This window comes from Hippocampus guttulatus, chromosome 12 (assembly GCF_054856545.1).
Source record: "Hippocampus guttulatus isolate MCC_2025c chromosome 12, RoL_Hgut_1.0, whole genome shotgun sequence".
Classification (NCBI taxonomy): domain Eukaryota; kingdom Metazoa; phylum Chordata; class Actinopteri; order Syngnathiformes; family Syngnathidae; genus Hippocampus; species Hippocampus guttulatus.
This window is the reverse complement of record NC_141272.1, coordinates 4,315,979-4,336,822: the sequence shown is the minus strand read 5'-3', so window position 1 is coordinate 4,336,822 and position 20,844 is coordinate 4,315,979. Positions and strand designations below refer to the sequence as shown.

At 43.1% G+C, this 20,844-nt stretch overlaps 1 protein-coding gene across 2 annotated transcripts; it reads right to left on the bottom strand.

Annotated features, from left to right (window-relative positions):
- Positions 1-478: 478 nt before the first annotated feature.
- Positions 479-20,587, bottom strand: LOC147197004 (clathrin heavy chain 1-like). Of its 2 annotated transcripts, XM_086125275.1 has the most exons (33): positions 20,254-20,587; positions 18,996-19,203; positions 15,806-16,074; positions 15,149-15,310; positions 14,930-15,043; positions 14,608-14,781; positions 13,972-14,169; positions 13,586-13,786; positions 13,330-13,482; positions 13,012-13,134; positions 12,714-12,851; positions 12,356-12,520; positions 12,090-12,270; positions 11,843-12,006; positions 11,619-11,744; positions 11,384-11,526; positions 11,010-11,244; positions 10,802-10,924; positions 10,216-10,361; positions 9,909-10,092; positions 9,629-9,821; positions 9,337-9,494; positions 9,088-9,252; positions 8,865-8,972; positions 8,566-8,733; positions 8,245-8,394; positions 8,036-8,167; positions 7,738-7,848; positions 7,434-7,604; positions 7,093-7,314; positions 5,889-5,909; positions 2,948-3,023; positions 479-2,037 (listed from the first exon to the last, which is right to left on the bottom strand). In XM_086125275.1, exons 1-33 carry the CDS (start codon positions 20,293-20,295, stop codon positions 1,907-1,909), a joined length of 5,055 nt encoding a protein of 1,684 aa, XP_085981401.1. In that variant the 5' UTR covers positions 20,296-20,587; the 3' UTR covers positions 479-1,906. The 2 variants fall into 2 exon arrangements, with proteins under 2 accessions (XP_085981401.1, XP_085981402.1); XM_086125276.1 differs by lacking the exon at positions 5,889-5,909.
- Between the last annotated feature and the right edge of the window lie 257 nt (positions 20,588-20,844).

The window sequence follows — 20,844 nt, the reverse complement described above, 5'->3', positions numbered from 1 at the left end:
TTTGATTGACTTTCATTTGCATGTCAGCCAACATTCTGATGACTCTGCTTCGGGAGTGTCAGATGCAGAAACATCATCTCTTTTAGTTGACAGATGTGGTGGACCCACGCTGAAGTAAGTACTCTGAAAATCAGCCAACTATTTCCCAACTTTGGTAAATCATTATAACAAAAAAAACTGTAAAAACGGGGAAAAAAAGTCATAGTAGTGAAGAAAACTTCAATTAATAAAAACTATATTCTAATTTACATGATCCAATGATCCGCACAATTGTATTTTGTAAATCAAACAATAATATGTTAATCTGGATGATCATAGCACAATAAAATTGTGTGGCACAGTTAAATGACTCGTTCAAAGAATGTATTCAAATGCACCGCAACCATGTGGACAAAACCAAAAAAAAAAAAAACCCAAAACCTTTTACACAACCACACACGAAACCAAATTTCCATTCAGACAGGACAGAACACAGATGACAATTTTTACTGTTTATTGAGGCTAGCACTTCCCTTTGAGTTAGGTCATATTCTACTTTGACAGAACCCCTTTGTTTATTCATATGTATGACAACAAAAAGGAATTCAACTTATGGAGAGTGACACTTTATATGTGCACGCCATTTGAGGGATGTAAGTACATTAAGGTAAATTTTGGCTCTTATTTTAACACCGTTCTGGATGTACCGAGACCTATTTTCTGAACCATCTACACATGCAACCTACATGTGGGTTTCATCGAGCTGTCATTTGGACATCAAAAAAAAGTCTTCTTTCTTTTGGGAGGATGAGCGAGGTGAGGGGGACAGATTGGTGTGTGCGTGGGAGCATTGTCTCACCATCTACAATGTTTAAAAGTTATGGTCACATCTGTACACACCAAAAAAAAAAAAAAAACGAACCAAAATAAAATCCGAGGGAAACGTCACAACACCTGGCATAAACAGACCTCAGCGGAGAGGGCTCACCATAAACGCACACGCACGCACGCACACACACGGAACAGGTCTGCGTGATCATGCCCTTGCACATACACAGATATAGTCTCACACAAGCACTGTATACGGCACAAGAGGTCACCTAAACACACATAGGAGAGCTAATATCAATCAGGGACCAACCGTACAGGGTTTGGGAGAGAGGGGGCGGGGGGGGCGGTGGTGGTAAAATTCTTATTCAGACCATCATCAGGTCTCACACACACACACACACACAGTCTCAATCATAAAGTGGCATACGTCTGAATGCATTTAAAACTCCATAAAGCTACACACCTGTGCAGAATATACTATCATGACTGTACTTTGTGTTGCTAGGGGTAGCCATCCAAATGGCGATATATGTTCAAATACTCTATGTAACCTTTTTTTTTTTCTCCTCCTCAAAATATACAGTGATGTAATGCATTGTACAGACAAAACGAGACACGGTTAAGATGGTCACATGTTCCATACATCAAAACATAAGAGCGTCTCTCCACAGGAATTTCTTCACGAGTGCAAAACCCAATGCTCCTCTCCACCGTCTTCAAAGTTTGCTCAGCTTCGGCAAGTCCACGTACGACAAATCATTAAAATAAATAACATCACAGGAACGTACCAAAAAAACATTTCTAGACAAGGGGTCATAAATACGGAATGTGGGGAATGCAAATGTGGTCCAATTTCAGTTCAAACAATACAAATAAAAGTCCTTCATAGCATGGACACGTTTTTCTTCAAACAGGAGGACAAAAGTGTCGCAACAACAGTAACAAAATGAATACAAAATAAAAGTGGGCTATGCTTGCTTGGAGCCTCTGTTGAGGGTAGGAGACCGTGGGAGGCTGGACAAGAACGCAAAGAGAGGGACAGGTGGAGGGGAGTGGATGGGAAAAGGGGGCAAAAGGTGCTGGCGGGAGGGGTCGTTCACATGCTGTAACCAAAGTTGGCCTGCGGCGGCTGCCCGTAACCTGGTGCTGCTGTGTACCCGTAGCCGTAAGCCTGCTGAGGAGGCACGGCAACATTGGCGCCTGAAGTGAGCATCAGCTGCGGTGTGCCTGCAAAGCAAACAATTCCATTCCTTTCAATCAGAAATATGAGTTGAGACGCATTTGTTTTGAGATACAAGTACGATCAGAGAACAAATTACACTCATACCTCAAAACACCCTGGCGTCACCAATAGCAAAAATTTTCGACAGCCACCAAAGAGACATCCACTGCTTGAATTAAAATATACCGGTAATTTATTACCCCCCCCCCCCCCTCCCCCTGCCCCCAGTCAGCAGAGGGTTTCTGTACTTTTTAAAATTAAAACTACCGGTATGTAACTGGGGCGGCCCGGTAGTCCAGTGGTTAGCACGTCGACTTCACAGTGCAGAGGTACCGGGTTCGATTCCAGCTCCGGCCTCCCTGTGTGGAGTTTGCATGTTCTCCCCGGGCCTGCGTGGGTTTTCTCCGGGTACTCCGGTTTCCTCCCACATTCCAAAAACATGCATGGCAGGCTGATTGAACGCTCTAAATTGTCCCTAGGTGTGAATGTGAGCATGGATGGTTGTTCGTCTCTGTGTGCCCTGCGATTGGCTGGCAACCGATTCAGGGTGTCCCCCGCCTACTGCCCGAAGACAGCTGGGATAGGCTCCAGCACCCCCGTGACCCTAGTGAGGATCAAGCGGTTCGGAAAATGGATGGATGGTATGTAACTGTAATTTATTTGATTTATTTGCCACATTGAAGTGCAGTAAACCAATGAACATCTGTTCTGGAAACTAATATTATTCCATGAAATGGCTCCTTTGTCCCTGAAAATCTGGAAGAAAATATATACGGTATATATTTTTTCCCCCCAAGTCTGGAAAGAAGCCCTTTTTACCCAAGTGTACGATTCAATCGTGTTCACAAGGAGCTTAGCGATGTGGCCACAATGACATCCCAGCCCCGAGAGTTACCAGCAGTGCAATGCGTTTACCATAAACAATTGGTTGAGATTCCGTGGCTTGCTCCTCCTGTTTCCTCAGGGATTCAGAAGCTTCGAGCTTGTCCACCTGGGGAGAAGAAAAGCGGCGGCGTGAGAATCCGCTGGGTGGGTTTCGCAGCTTGGGCGGAGGCTTGCGAAGACGCCAGGTTGGTAAAAACTGACCTCTGGGTTATTTCACTGGCTGAAGGATGGGACCATTCCTGACAGGCGGAGATGAGCACCGTCCACATTTAAGTGAAAATGTGCAGCTGGAGGTCCTCCGTTAACCGACTATAGCCACGACAGCACAACTAAAGCACTAAAAGTGACTACTGTCCAATTTGCCTTTGTTTAAGGGACGCAGAGTCTAATGTGGGCGTTACGGGGAATATAAACACAGATTTCTGACTATAATGGTCCCACCCATCCAGCCACCCCAATCATCTACTCTATGTTTTGAGAGTATGTAGAGAAGGAACCCGGCACCAGTACGAACCACTTCTTATCTATGGTTGTTCTAAAAAAAAAATAATAATAAAATAAAAAATATGTAGGTGGACCTAATTAGTCATCGTTTATATGTAGTGCTTCGTTGTAACTGCAAATGCTGGAGGCGGTCTTTGTACAGTTACATTTGTGGAGTGAGATTCAACAATGTAACAGGTGGATTACAATTTAAAGCGAAATAAAGGACTACGGAGGAGAAAACACGGTGGGTGGGCAGGTGGAACGTACATCATTTTTACACTCGTGCAATATGCGGAACGTCTCCACACTGTGACGCGGTTTGGGACGGCTGTTTTGTTGGCAACAGGTTCAAATGGGCTAAGAAGTTAACTCATGTTCGGTGTGGAAAAACAATATCTGTGAACTGAGGGAGTGACAGGTTATGAGAAGGTTTTTTTTTTTCCTGATGGAAAAGGGTGGTGAGACGAAATACTAAGTATCACAAACAAAGAATTTCATGTTCGATGTATTGGACAATACTACAGCGCCCCCTAAAAATTGCTAGTATAAAATTACTTTTACGACGGCCCTTAATATTGTGTCCATCTGAAATGACTCTATGATCTTGGTCCTAGACAAAATATTGATTGATTTCAATCAATAAGAACATACTGTAAGACCATAAGAACATCCAAATGAAGCCTGCTGCCACATATTGCGGTAATCTGCCAACAGTTCATTTTCAGTATCCAGAGGAATGTCTAAAGTTGAACACCCTTGCAATTTGGAATTTGACCAACATTTACGAGGAAACTAGGAGATGTCAGAAAACATCCGCGTACCACAGAAGACTTCGACTGCCGACTACAAACGAAAGAGAAGCAAAAGGGTGGTAAAAGGAGAAAGTGAGAAGAAAAATAGACAAGAAATTCCAGAATTGTTAACGCTCTGGAAGCACTTGCTATAGTCGGTAGAGTGTTTTGTTTGGTTTTGTTTTTAGATTCTGGACTCAATATGCACTCTACCCAAGTCATCACGGAATTGAAATCTGCAATAGCCATTGGTCCAGCAGTTTATGCGGCTGGGACAGGGCTGCCTCCTCAAAACAAGCTAATTTCATCCAGACAAATGTAGGCGGTGTAGAGTGTACGCCATACTTTCAATCCTTGGGAATTCTGACCCCCAAAAAAGCTGAATATATCGACTTAAAGACAATTTATTGAACTTGAAGGGTCTTTCTTGACTATATTACATTTTTTACCATTAGCAGGTGGCAAGCAGAAAATTAACAGCGAAATGCAAATGAATTAAGCAGCCAGCGAAACGAGTTAAGAAAATATGCGGCTTGAAGTATAAAACCTTGAACTTTGATGATGAAGTACAGGACATGTAAGGTGTCCCTGTCCTGGTACTGGGGTCAGTTCTCTACATACTGTGTGGTACCCTAAAAGTGTCAGTCAATCTGGTTGTGCAGGCTCTTGCATTTTGAAAAGAGAAGGGCTGAGATACATGCGGAAGCAGTCTTTTTTCGTTACGTTCCTCTTTAAGAATGCGTGAGAGAGAGAGAGAGAGAGAGAGAAAAGAGAAGCGCAGCGCCATAGTGGAGGGAGGGAGAAAGAGGGCAGACGGGATGCTCTTGTACAGCCACTTGAAAGGTTTCCAGAAGCAGGCACAGCCAACAACGATATCGCCTTGCCCGGTGCTCCTGATGTTACTGAGGGAGGGGCTATGCATGCGTGTTGCTCCACACGTCGTCATGTAGCCTCACCGAATAAACTACCCGAGCTGCACATTATTTGCTTTTTAATTGTTAAGACAATTAAGGGAGGGACGCCCCCCCCACTCACAAAAAAAAAAAAATCACAAATTCCTCTCCGTGTACCTGATACTTGTTTTAATGTACTATTCAAGCACAGGATTTAATTCAAGCATATAGTAGACAGAGAAATACAGTGAAAAAGTTCAGGAAGAAAGAATTGAAACTCATTGTCTACCTGCAGGAAATGCTGTCAACTAATAATAACAGGATGGTGTTGAGAAGGGGTAGGTCAGAACCAGTGTAACTTTAGAAGTCATCTAAATGTATGCGAGAAACAGACCTGACACTGCAGGTAGTGATCCAGAGTGGCACTTTTCACTCGATGATACAAAAGAGGGGACTGAAAGCTTTGCTTGCTGGCTGATGACTGTTAACATCCACCGGGAGGTTATTCTTTCATTTTTTGGTTGTTGTCTGTTTGTTTGCGTGATCTTTGTATCAAAGACTCTCCCAGCTAACAGCCCAGCAGCATACCCCTAAAGATGCAATGTGAAGAGCCCCACTTTGGATGATGGGGAAATCGTTAAGTGGTCTAGTGAAGATGCAGAGAGTTGGACACAGGAAAGCAGCATAGTGACAAAGTGGGAGGGGGAATTCATGCAGTTCCTGCTAATTTTATTCCCCCAAACTACTACAGGTTATAGGACAGCGAGTCAATAAGGATTAGGAAATGGATTCAACGTTCACCTTTTCCTTTATCGCATCAACCTGGAAAGGAAATTCAGAGAGGCAACTTAAGGGAAAAAAAAGCAAGTGAAAGTCTCCCACAATAGAAACTGACAGTGCGAAACAAAGCAAACAGGATTTAACATTAAACGACAACACAAAACACAGTGGGGATGCAAGTAATAATGCCACTTCTGATAGAAATGCATACTCCAGGTCCCTTTGGTATCCTTAGTTTAACTTAATTGTTAACAAAAGTACAAACTACAGATGTGAAACTCACTATAGAGGCACTGGACAATTAGTTACGAATTTGACCCCAGGTTTGCCAGGATTCTGTGGTAGAGGCACCCCTGAGCAAGGCACCTTTCCCCCCCCCCAAACTCCTCTCGTGCGAGTATAATGCCGTATAATTGCTATGTTCTCCACTGAGAATTTCCGAATGGTTAAATGCAGAGGGCAAAACGTGCTTATTCTGCACATGAGTCTTTACAATTGAAAAACTACTAAGAAGTTCGATGATGAGCTTGAACAAGTCTCAACCAGTAGCCTTTTCCACTGAATACGCAGTGCCGCCGTAATGCTGCATATTAATAATCATGGTGGCCGTAAAAGCCTCAGCAACTTGCTAGTCAATGATGCAATAAGAGCACCGCTCTCACATCTGCTGCCTGTTATTACCTCTGTTTTATTCCATCTAACTTGAAAAGTGATTAAAACTGCCATGACTCTCCCCTGGAGCACATTTGTATGGGAAAGTAGCTTGAGTGGATGAAAATCCAAGTGAAAAAGGATATGAAACCAGTGATGGCACATAAAGGTCAGAGGGAAAATGAGCATCAAGGGGAGCAAAAATGTACAGACACGTGGAACTGTGCTTCACTGCCTGATGTTAAACAGTATTTGCAAATTAAATGGCATAGGTGCATATGTCTACTCCCTATTGGTACAAACAACTCCAGCAAAGTTTGCCTTGAAGGGAAACATTAATTCCGAAGGTCCATCTACTAGGCTCTCTATGTGATACTTTCCGAAAATTATTTTCCAACATCTGGCCGCAAGGAGAAAAAGGAATTTCAAACTCTCTTCATAACTAAGTTCCTTTTCTATTCTTGCAGTTAGCTTTGGGTGTTCACCTGTCTTACGCCCTTATTAGTACAACCGCCGTATGTTGTCCAACCCGATTAACGCGGTGTTTTATTCCCTTCGTGTGTGAACGACCCACCTTACTGAGGTACTCCCTCATGACCTGGATGAAGTATGGCATGGAGAAGTCCATGATATTGTGCCTCCAAGCGGTCTCGAGCACCACGTCAGGCCGCAACAGGTCGTAGCAGGTGAACAAGCAAGCAGCGAAACACTCCTTCTTGTCCTCCTCCAGAAACCATGCAAGAAGTTCCTCAGCCAGCTCAATGTCTTTGGACTCAGACGCGTACTGCATGGCGTCCTGCACAAGGGGACGTAAAAACATATAGCGGTATGTTAATGGTTCAGCGGGTGGCTGTGTGAACATATTAACGCAGCGAGCCGAAGTATGCAGTTCATGCGAGTGTCGTCCCAAAGCACCTTGTAGAGCTTGTCTTTCTTGCAAAGCTCAACACTCTGTTTCCAGCGGTTATTGCCCTTGAAAAGGTACGCCGCGATCCTTCTGAACTCGATCAACTCATGTTTCTCGAGTCCTTGGGCGAGCGAGATGTTGTCAAAGTTGTCGTAAGCGTCAATGGAAGTGCGTAGTGACTGGATATCGCGTCAGGGGTCGCCGATGCATGAAGAGAAAACAAACGGGGATATAAAATGTTTTGAAACTAAATGACGACGATGACGCCAAGTTAAGAGTGTCAAACAATTCTTTCAGCCATTGACATCATACCGCATAGTCTTCCTCGATGATGAAAAGGTTGTTGAGAGATTCATTGACCGACTTGTTGTTGTGATTCTGGACAGACCTCAAATATGGTTTAACCAGAGGTACTTGCTTCACCTGAAGAATGAATCAGAAATGAAAAATATAAAATGTCTGTGTCATGCTTCCACGCCTCCACTGGTGATGTGGAGACAAATATACATTTTGGAGGCTAATGTTTGTATGCAGTTGTGCTCTTGTCAAACACAAAACAAAAGACACGCTGGCCCACAAAACACTTTCATAAAAAGAGGAAGCCACTCACCTTGCTGAAAAAATTGACAGCACGTGTGTGGTCCAGTCTTGGGGAGAGAACGATGAGCAAGTCATTTAATAATAAAGGTTTGAACTCCAGATAAAAGTGGATGGCTTTGTAGTACAGCTCCACATTGGCCACCTAGAGTGAAAAAGCAAAGATGTTACAGGTCACACTTCAGTGACAATAAACATGTTTGTTTCGTCGAGGAGCCCCACCTTGGTGACAATGTCTTTGAACTGGCCTTCTTTCCAGGCATCCGAAGGATGATTCATCATGGTGATGATGGCATTGTCATATTCCTCGTATTTATCATAGAGGAACACCAGCTCTGCCCAGAGGTGGGCCTGCTCAGCTGCCCTGAGAACCTTAAAATTCACATCAATAACCAGTATTGGGTCATAACAAAAGCCTGCATGAATCGTCTTAGCGCCAACGCATACAGTAAGTCTAGTGCATCCCGTCAAAAACACGTTTCTCTGGTAAATCGATATTTTTTAATGTTGTTCATAAGTGATGTGATGTTTCCCTGGGTATACCTTTGGAATGTTCACACGGGACCAGAACAGCTCGAGGTGCTCCCTCATCTTCTGGGGTTTGAACTTGGAGTAGAGAATGGCCAGCTCTGTGAACATTCCCATGTGAGCTCGCTCCAGTCCCAAAGCAGCCTCCAGCATGGTGATCAGCTCCTCAAAGTAGCCGCGGTCCTGAAGAAAAGAAGACATAAAGCTCACTCAAACCTTTTCAACCCTTTATAATCTGTCTCTTTGATGTCCGATGGCTACATTTTAATGAGCGTGTATGAACTGCATGTAAAAAGGAGTGTCATGCTTTGCACCTGGTAGTAGTTGATGAGTTCCTCCAGCTCGTCGGCGTGTACAACAATGTGCAGGCCGCACATTTGAGCAAGCCTGAACTCTTTCCCATCGACACATGCAAAGCACACCTACAAGTGAGAGAAAAATGGACCGAGAGCACTATTTGCTTGCACTGTAACACCGGATAAAAGCTAAAATCAGACAAAGAGTGAATTCCATTTGAACTAATCTGCCATTTCTCACCTCTTTCCAGGTGCGTGTGCTGTTGGCCTTGCGAGCTCCGTCCACAGCTGCCTGATACTCTCCCAAGTGCACCAGAGTGGAAGCCAGGCGACCGAAGTTGGACACATTGTTGTAAAGCAGCTTGGCTGCCTCATACATCTTATCATCATAGCAACGGTCGCCCACCTAAAGGAAAAAGCAGGAAGAGATAAGTCAAGAAAAAGTAAATGGACGAGAAGTTGGTAGATTTGGAGACGTCCCAGAACCTACTTGTTGGATGTGGGCATTATTGGGCCCATTGATGAACTCTTCTAGCTCGGCAAGGCGGTTGGTCTTTGCCAGAGCAAATATTAACTCAGTTTCAACATAGGACTCGCGGGCCTTCTTTCGCGCCATCTGCAGAAACTTTACAAGGTCCTCCCAGTTTCCTACACACAGCATAGCACATCGCTTTTGTTTGACCAAAGTCACGTTAAAATGATATCGGGTTTGAAATTCACACAAACCGTGTATTCTTTGAAAAGTCCAAACAAGCAAATATGATTTTTAGAGTTGGTCTTACCACTCTGAGCTGCCGCTTGTCCCACCTCCATGTAAGCGGAGGGGTCATCAGCCTTGATGTATGAGTCAATAGCTTCTTTGACGAGACCTTTTTGCAGCTGGGCCTTTGCTAGCTGACTCCACACTGGAGGCTCATTGCAGCGCTCGGCAAACTCATAGGCTCGATCCAAGTTACCAATGTGCTCAATCAGAACCTAAATGTAATGGGAGAGTGTTCTAATCCGATATAAAGGTGAATAAAATCACAAAGCTTAAGTAAGTAAATCAAAGAAGTCGCTCACCTGCACAGCAGATGTGTTGACATCAAATTTCCGAAAAATAGCAAATGCCTCCTCAAACAGCTCATTGCTTATGGCAATGTTTGCAATATCTGGAGCATCATAATTGTCCAGACGGTTAATGTACTCCATGACCCGGGTCCGATCGGCTTTGATCGCTGTCAGGATGAGCAGATTCTGAAGGTTTCTAAAACATACACGAGGCATGGAGATATCAGTGAGAATTTTTTTTTGGGGGGGGGGGGGGGGGGGGGGCTCTGTAACATAAATAAATAAATAAATAAAAACAATAATAATTATTGCATTATACCTGTGCTCGCTGAAGACAGAGTTATCCAGGACAATCTTCTCCAGAAGCTCAATGAGCTCATTGGGAAGGTCAGCAGTCATGAAAGCCTTCACTGAAACAGACACTTCCTCGGGATCCTGGGTCTCTGTCAGGGCAGTCTGGACAACCTGCAGCACAGTAGGACATCAGCCCTGAAGCGAAATCTCACAGCGTTCATTAAAAACATATCTGGGGTTCTGCGGTAAGATTTCACGAGTGGGGAGTCTCAGCCACTGGTTTTGCAGCGATTCGCAACGTTGCAAATTCGAGCCCATCAAATGCACACTGCTGTGCCGCGGCACAGTGTTTGAAAAACACTTGTCTTAAAGAAAGGCTGATATCTACTCGGCCTGGGTTTTAGAACCAGGTTGGGAGTGGTTCTGTGAAACGATTTCATTATAAGCACACGGCTCCAAAAAAGTGACCGCACTGGACAGAACCAAGCTGTTTTGGGGTAGAACCGGTCCAAGAATGACCCTATTAAAAAGTGGTGGGAAAAAAAAACTCTGTTTACCAGATCAGGTCAGATTTTCTACAGTTGAATAAAAATGACAGGAAGATGCGAGACCTGATCGATGAGTGGTCTTCTATAGTTGTTGGTCTCCAGCAGCACACTTGCCCACAGTTCAGGATTCTTGCGACGCACGAGGTAGCGTGACAGACTCTTGAACAGCGAGTTCTCATTACACACCTAACACATTTAACAAAAATAGTTTTGAAGTGAACACCCATATAAGTCCAAGTAATGCCAGTGGCCTTCGATGACAATAACTCACATGAATTAGTTCTTGGTCACATTGTCCTCTTTCATAGGCCACGCAGGCGAGGTGGGGGTCTCTCTTTTCACAGTATTTGCCCACTACACGGCTGTCGTAAAAGGGGTTCTCCCTCAGGAAGCGCTCGGGGTTGTTGTTGCTGTCTATGTAAATCTTAGCCAGGGCATTGTGGGTAGCGGGCTCCTCGCAGCCTTCATGAATACGAGCCTCCAACCAAGGGAGGAGAAGCTTCAGTCTGTTGGGAAAAAGAAAGGGGGGATTTCAGTCATTTCGAGAAGTGTTTCCCAACTTTGATTTGGCCAAGGCAGTTGTTTTACATGAGAAACAAAAAATCACGCAGCACATCATGCATGTCCGTTTCCTCCTTTTCTTACCGATTTCTCTTTTCCACTTCAGCAACAAGTTCATCAGTAGAAAATTGTCCTCTGACGACCATGATCAGGTTTTTGATCACATCCTCGGCACAATCAACATCCAGCAAACCTCCAATGACCACTGGTAGACGACTTGGGTTTACCTGCAGAAAATCAGAAATGCGCCGAGTCAGATTTTGGCCCGATTTAATGTAAATGATGGCATTTAAGCTCAGAACAGTATGTGCCAATGTACCTTCTGCACATAGATCTCAATGTATTTCTGCAGACTGTTGCGATACAAATACAAGACCAAATCATGGACAAAATCAAAGCGGTCACACACAATGATCAAAGGCAGTTGATCGGTTAACTTGGCTTCCTGCAGAGAGAGAGAGAGAGAGAAAAAAAAGACTTCAATGTATATAGTCTGTAAGGGTTTTCCATGTCCAAAGTGTGCAGCTTGCAAGCCATTTTGACCTTGAGGAAGTTCTTCACACGCTCAGGGTCGTAGCAGTTACTCTCTCTGCAGATTCTTTCCACCTCTTTGATTTGGCCTGTCTTGCAGGCAGCCTGAATGTATTTGAAGTGAACCTCTGGGTCCTGGCTGAAGTTGACAATGGAACCCAAGAAGTAGAACAACCCTGAAAGACAAAAAAGAAGTACATTTTAAAACTCACGTGACTGGGCGACAGTAACGACTAACTCTCCGACTCTCAAGGTGTACCTTCAAAGCTTTTGAACGACTCAAAAAGTTCAGTGAGGCTCTGAGTGCTGAGTTGCTCATGGTACTTGGAGGCAACCTGGACACAGATCTGGAGGTTCTGGCGGATGTTCGCAGAGAGCATGGCCCGAAGACATTCCAAAGAGTCCTCCACTGACAGGGAGCCAAAGAAATTGACTAACCACTATGAGGACACAAATGAGTGACAATTAGTATTCTGTAACATATGAGGCCGGTATCTTTTTTACATTTTGAAATTGCCAGCATACCTCTGGGTTGAGGAGGTGTGTGTGCACCACAGCCCGCTTAATATCATACAGGTCAGTATAATGCTCCAGCGCCCTCTGCAGGAGACCAGCCTTTTCGCAAAGCTGTGCCACATGGGCACGGTCATAATGAGTGAACATCTGGTTGCCCAAAATAGCATCTGCTACCTGCAAAAATCACCCGAGTACTTTAGACACTTAAAAAACACTTCATCGTTCACATAAATGACAGTTACGATGACAAAAATGAATGCAATGATAATTGGATTCACTTGTAAGCGGTCAGTCATTCAAAGTCAAGTTAATTACGATGACTGAAAATGACGATTTTCTTCTCATCTATTTTTATGCATTCTTATACCTGCGGGGCATGGACCAAATTCATTTCTAGCAGACGTGTCTGCAATGGTCCTTCCATGGGCCTGTTGTTCTTCAATGCATCCAGCAGAAAGGATGTGCATTGCTGGATCAGGTTATATTCCATGAAAACATCCACAATCTAGACACACAAAAGAAACGACTTATCACGTGGTTCATAATAAAAATCTTTCCATTTTAATGACCTCAATCGACTCTACGTATTCTGTACTTGCAGTTTCTTTTAAGCCAAAAAGGCAGGCTATTAATACTGGCTATCCTGTGGCTTAATTTGTTTGTACCTGGGTAATGTCAGCAAGAGGCTCTTCATCCTGCACCAGCATCTGGGAGAACTGAAGCCCTTGTTCAGGGCTGATCCGCATTACATTCCGCAACAGGAAGATCCAGTCTGGAGTGTAACCCACCTTACACACATTAAAAAAATAAATAAAATACAAAGATAATTATTTTGTGACAAGAATAATGTGATTTATAATTTAAAACATGGATGGTACTGGCCATATGTATTCAATAATGATGGTCTTAGTTCACAAAAAGACTTTACTGCTAAAATTATCCATATGGTAAAGAAATACATCAAATAAGACACAGAAACAAACCTTCTTGGCATACAGTACAATCTTCTGGAACTGGCCAGTCTCAGCAAAGCATTGAATGACTTTATTGGGGACGTTTGCTCGCAGGTACACGCTGAGGGCGAGTGTGGGATCCACCGACTTGACCAGATCTCCAAGCTCCTCTGAACACTCCAGCTGGAAACAAAGCAGGACGTATAAATCTGTCCAGAGTGCGCCAGAAGCCTATTCCGGAGGACAAAAGGATTGCCGACTATAAAACCATCCAATGAGCACAGACCTTGTCTTCTTTCAGCCATTTCTCCAGCAGCTGTTTGCGGCCCTGCTGGAGGACAGGCCTACACAGCTCTAGAGATTCAAACTTATTGAGCTGGCCTTGATCAAGTAAGATCCCAAAATACTGAAGCAATGGTGACCGCTGGCCTGGTTGAGCAGGAACACTCTGAAACCTGCGAATAGTGTCCGGTGTTCGCAGTATGCCCTGGGGGAAAAAAAGCCAGTTAGGTGACCACATTAATTAAATCACAATGGAGTGCACTCATTAAAATTGAGGGGCAATGTTGGCAATGATAAATGTTGTGATGTTACTGTCTGTTCCAGAGTCGGAGGAGCAAACAATTGAACTAGGATTTTGCCTGAGGTTAAAGGGGTACCACATGATTGTACCTTTGGTGCATTGGCTGCCACTTTGGCAGCATCTGAGTAATTCCCTGCAGCAAAGAGGGTGTTAAACTTGCGGGCGAACAACTCCTCAGCACCGGCAAGGTTATTGCGGACAGCCATGCGGAGAGCCAGGTCTGGGTTCTGGAGCACGTTGGTGATGTATGGAATAATGTTCTCCTCTTCCACACATACAGATAACACCTGGGAAAGCACATTTTGCAAATCTAAGTTGCATATTGTATCCAAAATTCTTTCCAAACATCTCACTAAAAGTGCTCCTCTACCATGGTGCTTTGCAATTCTTTTTCTCCATCAATCAATTTTCCCATCCCCGAAAGGGGGATGGGCCGGCCTATCCCCGCAATATGTGGGAGAAAGATAGAATGGAGTCTGAATTGGGACCCAGTCCATCATAAGACACAAACAGACAAACAATCACTCTCACTCACATTCAAACTGTCATTGAGTGGAGACTAAATGCAGGCTGGCTGCACGGAACCACTGCGCTATCAGTGACCTTCAAATCTACTTGGATGGACAAGTATGTATTTCCGGGAACAATATATATGCAAAAAATGAGGATCGCGCGTCCGAGCAGTTAGATGTGAAGAAGGAACGGGCACAAACATTTTTTAATACCTGTCCTTTCCTGTTGACCCCAATGATACCAGCAGTGGGCTCATGAGGGGCAGTGACAAAAATGGTCTCTCCACTGATCCTGTTCATGTAGATGCAAGTCCCAGTTTCTAAGTCGTACAGGTGGATGTAGCCATATTTGGTGATGAGAAAGACTACATCTTGCTTGGAGCTTATCTAAAAATACAAACAATACAGACATAATTAGAATGCCTGTTTTAAGACATCAATGGTCAAACTCTGAACACAGCAATAGACACATAACCCAATAAATGTGACACTGGTAGCCCAATAACAGGGTTCCTGCAGCTTAACAATTTCATACCTGCATGGCAACCGGGAAGTCATTCTGGGCTTCTGGAGGGAAAAATACATCTACAGCCTTCTTTGGAAATGGCTGGTTCCCAGTTGGTGGAGTGCCGACTTCAATTATATGGAGCTAAAACCAAACCAACACAAAACAAAACAAATGAGAAAAAAACTCCACATGAGGACATGAAAATTTTAAATGATGTGTCCGTCAGGCGCATGAAAACAATCTTACTTTTCCACCAGCCTGTCCTCGAACAGCAAAGCAGAAGAGCGTTGACTCCTCTGTGTTGTCCTCCATCTTGAATTGTGCAAAACCGGCAGCATGACCTTCAATGGGCTGAGAAACCTTCCTGTCCACCGAGTACAACTGCATTGCTCCAACAACACGGTTTTGCTGGAGAACATCAACCAAAACATAAGAAAAAATTGATACATAAATTACATATGGTACAAATAGGCAGGATATGAATGATACATTCTGGTATGTGATGCGGTTGAACTTTACTATGAAACTAACACTAAATGCAAGTATGAGGATTATAGATCATTCACATTGCATCCCATCTGCGGTTTATTGGGCTTTTCCCCACACAATCCAATACACTGAACAACAAACTGAATATAAAATTACCTAATCAACTGAAAAATGCTGGATAACATCATGGGGCTGGGTGTCAATGTCTACACTATTCCCGATATAGGTTTTGTAGGGGTGCCCGAATGTCCAGAGAGAAATTACCCACAATGCACTTGGAAAAATAGTGAGCACTGATGGTCATTCAACAGGTTAATATAAACCGCAATGCATTCAAAAATCCATACGGGATACACAGACGGAAAATACAGAGCGACTGGTTTGCAGAAAAGCTAATGCCCGTAAAGTCAGTACCTGTGCTGAAATGCCGATTAGCAGTAACCATTTCTGTTTAGCGTCAGTGCGATAGTTGATGATCTGGCAGCCTGCAAGGCTGGAGTGTCGGTCAAAGACTTTGATTGGCTGAGAGTCGCCCTCCATGCTCCAATGGTAGACTGCGTTGTCTGTGACCAACGCGACGGTGTTGAGGGAGATCCACTTCCAGAAGGTCACATCATCCGTCATTGTGTGAGCCTTCATCTTGCTCTTCATTTCAATATTGAAGATCTGCAGGGTCTTGGCCGCTGAAAGTGTTGAAGTCAAAGTTCACGTTTAGTCGAGAATTTTTTTCCCCCTGCACTACACGCTTCAAATGACCAACTAGTTGTATTTAAAACAAAATGGAGTAATCTAAGCTACCACGCGTCACCCACACCAAACAATGGGGGCAGATCGGGAGAAGGGGAACAATTACCATTTGGGAATACCAAATTCCAGGGTCAAATCAAGAAGCAAGACCAACAAAAGGGCAATCACATTGTGGTAGATCTGCATTCAGCACATTGATTGCTATGTGTTCACATTCAAGGCTAAATATGCAACCCCCTGGTATAATGTAGACAAAATGGCTAAGAGACTTCTGCAAATTGTGTTCAGACTGGCAAAGCACTGCGTACTTCCAGGTCTCGATTCAGTTATTTTCATTGGTGGTGTTGCAATGGCCATGGTGGGCACATTCTACGGACAGGACATTTATTTAACTTTCTCTGTGGTCATATCAATGAGGATACTATGGTGACACAATTTCACTTTAATTATATTGTCTGGTAAATATATACCATCAATATTTGTCATCGATTGTTATGCACATACACATATGTTAAACCAGGAGTCCGAAATAGGAAGACTGACTGGATATGGACCCAGACGCCTTATTTGCAGATCCAGAGCTATTACGTTATTTTGACAAGCATATGTTAGTAATTAATGGCAATCATATGTTAACGTGCACAGCTTTCAGCTAGCTTTCTTATACACGCTGGGAATACGCAGACCAAGTGCGTGCATTTTAACACCTGCCGCATGACATGACTCTGCCAACCAAGTTGTTCAACATTCAGAGTAGCTTTGTGAGTGGAACACAAGAGGGTGTGTGTGAGGCAGGCAAGTGATGGGGAAGAAGCAAATTCTGTGTTAACAAAATTTTGTGGTTTAAAATACATATATACTGTGTATATATATATTTTTTTTAGAATTACCAAGAATCCGTCTTTGAGCATCTAAGCACCTTCGGCCAACTTGCTAAAAAACTTTATTTTTGAAGCAAACTTTATTTTAAAACAGTGCTTTCTGTCTGAATGTCGTCTTAATGCAATGACGAACACATCTACGGAGCTTCTGGATGGACTTATTATTTTATTCCAGTGGTTAAGCCCGTATCTTGCGAAGCAACGAACGTTTCCAAGTGTTTGCGTGCAGAGCGAATGCAGGTTTTTCGTCAGCGTTCTTTAAAGGTTGCAAAAGCAAAACGTCCTCAAACTGTTTTTCCTGTTTTTCTTCAAACATGTTCAGAATTTCTTTGCGAGCAAAAAAAAAAAAAAAAACCCCCAAAACTGTTTGCAAACTTAGGAACCATTACGAAAAAAACAACATCCGCTCCATGCGTAAATACTCGCAGCCCAGTGAGATATGGGCTTTAGACACTTTGCCTCAAAACGGATCAAATAGTCCATCTACACCAAACAAGAAGCTCTGTGGCTTACCAACTTAGAGAAATAACACAAATGAGAATGAAATTCTAAAATGAGGGAAGATAGGTCTGAATGCAGATTTGCAAGAGGAAACTACAAAGCACACAAAGGGATGTAATGATTGCTGGACAGATGCACCAACACCAACTAATTTGTTTCGTTCATAAATATAATCTGCAGTGTTCTGTATGGCCACAAAAGATACAGTACTTTCTGTCGAGCCCCAAATCATGAGTGATTAGTAATATACGCAGCATATATCATCAGAACTGGAGGGCATATCCACACTATAATGTGTTTCTGCTAAACAGTGGAAAGCCCCGAAAAGGGTGAAAGAGTCTCTATTAGGTAAGTCAAGTGAAATGTTTTTTCTTTACAATATAATAAATACGCCCTCACTAGTGTAAACGGGGTATCATGAATAATATTGCTGTTATGGTACATGAATTAATTAGAAAAATCCACCTGTTTTTATCCATCTCAGGAGGCGGCCATTTTGCCTTGTACTGCCATTTTTCTGTCGATCGAAAATGACATCAAAATGCCTAAGGGCTCAAGTATAATGAGCGTCAGAGTTCAACGGTTTTCTGGGTTTGGTCACGTGACCCATGTAAGATGAGTTCTTCGGCACAGTGATGTCCTTTTCAGTCGACAGCAAGTGACAGTACAAGGCAAAATGGCAGCACGGTGAGATGGATAAAAACAGGTGGAGTGGGCTGCTTAAGTCATACTTGTTAAATGCAATATTAATCACAACATGTTCACATTTGTGGGGAGGGGGTGAGGTGGGGGAAACACTGACGATATTGTAAAGAAAAAAATGTGACTGAATTTATAAACTGGAACTCCTGAAACTGACGTCATGGATTAATAAGAATGGATCTCTGCGTTGAACATTTTCGAACTACAAAAAAATGAAAGCGATAAACAGAGTAGTGATCATTCTTCTCGAGAAAAAGTTCTTTCACATGGAAATCCATCCAACACTGTTGCTTGTGTTTTCCAGGCTTGTGCTTTCAGTTCTAGCATTCATTAAGACTATGACCAGTATTGTGCATTCATGTCAAGACAAGTGCATACAGGAATACACTTTGACAACTTATGATTTGTAAAATTCAACTCACCGTCTGCAAACATAAGAAAGCATTAAGGAAATGAAAAAAGAGCAAAAACAAAAATAGACAAAGCATTCATGACAGCATGATTTTTCTCACCATCACTTTTACTGAATACTAACATACTGTAAATTCACAGAAAAAAAAGCACATAAATTACACTACTTTATATGTCTGGACAAACAAATGAGGTGGCCTATGCGTGCACATCAAAATGGCAGACGACAGAGAAATTACACAGATGGCCCGTGTGTACAGAAAAGGTTTCCAATTAAGTCAAACATTATTTTGGTTTGAATTTGAAGTAAATTTATCATCACAATCCTCTATACATAACATACCATTTGGGGTGCCATTTACCTTTAAGTGCAATAACTTTGCTAGCAGGGTTCATGATGGCGCTGTCTGCAGAGATTGGTCTGCGGATCGGGTTGTTGGGATCGGCCATGTCAATTATGACAACCTGTGCCTGTTCTCCCACCTTCTCTCTTATACAGATGAATTTATCTGACTCCATTGTCAGAGTGCTGAACCCAATGTTGGCCGGGTTGATGCCCAGGTTCTGGAGCTGGAATATGAAGAGAGTTAGTTTTATATAAATATAAAAATAAATAAATAAAAATAAAACACACATACATATAAATAGTTGTATCATCCAGGCATGTGGAGGCCACACACGCTACTGAGCCTCATTTTGACTTGTTTTAAGGATTTACATCAAAGTTGGATTAACCTGTCGTGTTTTTCCATTTTAATTTTGAATGCGACTCCAAATCCAGACCTCCATGGGTTAACAAATTTGATTTCCATTGATAATTTTTGTGTGATTCTGTTGTCAGCATATTTAACGATGTAAAGAACAAAGCATTTAATAAGAATATTTCATTCATTCAGATCTGGGATTGGTTATTTTAGTGTTTCCTTATTTTTTAGAGCGCACGCGCACATACACACATACACACACACACACACACATATATATATATATATATAAATAAAATAAACCCAAAAGCCTCTTAATTTGTGTGAAAGGGCGCACAGTAGTCAGACCAATGACTTCTATAATTAATATTTTAAAAATTGACGCTTCTGTATGATTGGAGTCAGTGAACAGCTGATCACGGCTTCGCAGCTTCTTGCTTGATTCATTCAACCTCACTGACATAATGGCCAGTGTGAGACTTCAATATGCAACATGTAGCACAAGGACTTAACTGGTCACTTCTTAAATTCAAATTCCGTGTGAATCACGTGTCTTTCTAATGAAGCTGTGATTAGATGACGTGAGAGCGAGCATCCCTCACGACACATTCGTGACGGTACGAGCTAACATTTAAAATTGGAGTGTGCAGGTCAAAGAGGCGAAATTTCTAAGCAAATACATTTGTTGATTTGGCAAGTATCAAAATGTCAAAAGGTGAATTGGTCTGCGCGGTGTCACCGATTACATGCCAGACCTGAAGCCTATTCGTGAGCTGATGCTTAACGGGGGAGGGGAGGTCGTTCATTTGCTGCGGGTATTTAATTTGCTAGCGAGCTGTCACACGACTCCGTTTTGAGGAACTTGATAGAAAAAGCATCCGCACGTTTCATATAACCAATGAACGTGCCTACATACCTGTAGGTGCTCCTGGAAGCGGATAGGCAAAATTTGCGACATGCTGTTTTCCTCGGTGTTCTCCAGAGTGATGGAAGTGTTAGCCGCCGTGCTAGCTAGCAGAGCAGCAGCACCGCGCTAGCTTACGACCTCCTTACGTTACGTGTAGGTCGGAGCGGGTCCGTGGAGACAAAAACGCGACACAAACGCACTGCTGCTAAAAATGTCACCCAAACGTCGTGGCTGCAAAGATGCTCAATGTGTCAGAATTTAGTTTATGCCCTTCGCACTGCAAGATGGATCGCGGCTGTATTAACGACTGATCTCCTGTCCCAAAATCCGCAATGGCGGCGGAAACGGTTTTGAGTGGCTTCCCGATCCGGAAGCATCAAGTCAGTTCTGGCAGGACACTGGCTGCAGACATGAACTGGTATTGGCTATTTTTCAACTTGCATCCTTTTAATTATGTCCACAAATAATTAAAACATTTTCTGTTCCTTCATCTTGTGCGCACGTCATTGTTGAGGACGGCGGTAGTCTTTCATCAATTATTTGCGTGAACCGCTTATCCTCAAGCACTTGCATCTCAAATTCTAAAACAATCGCAGAAAA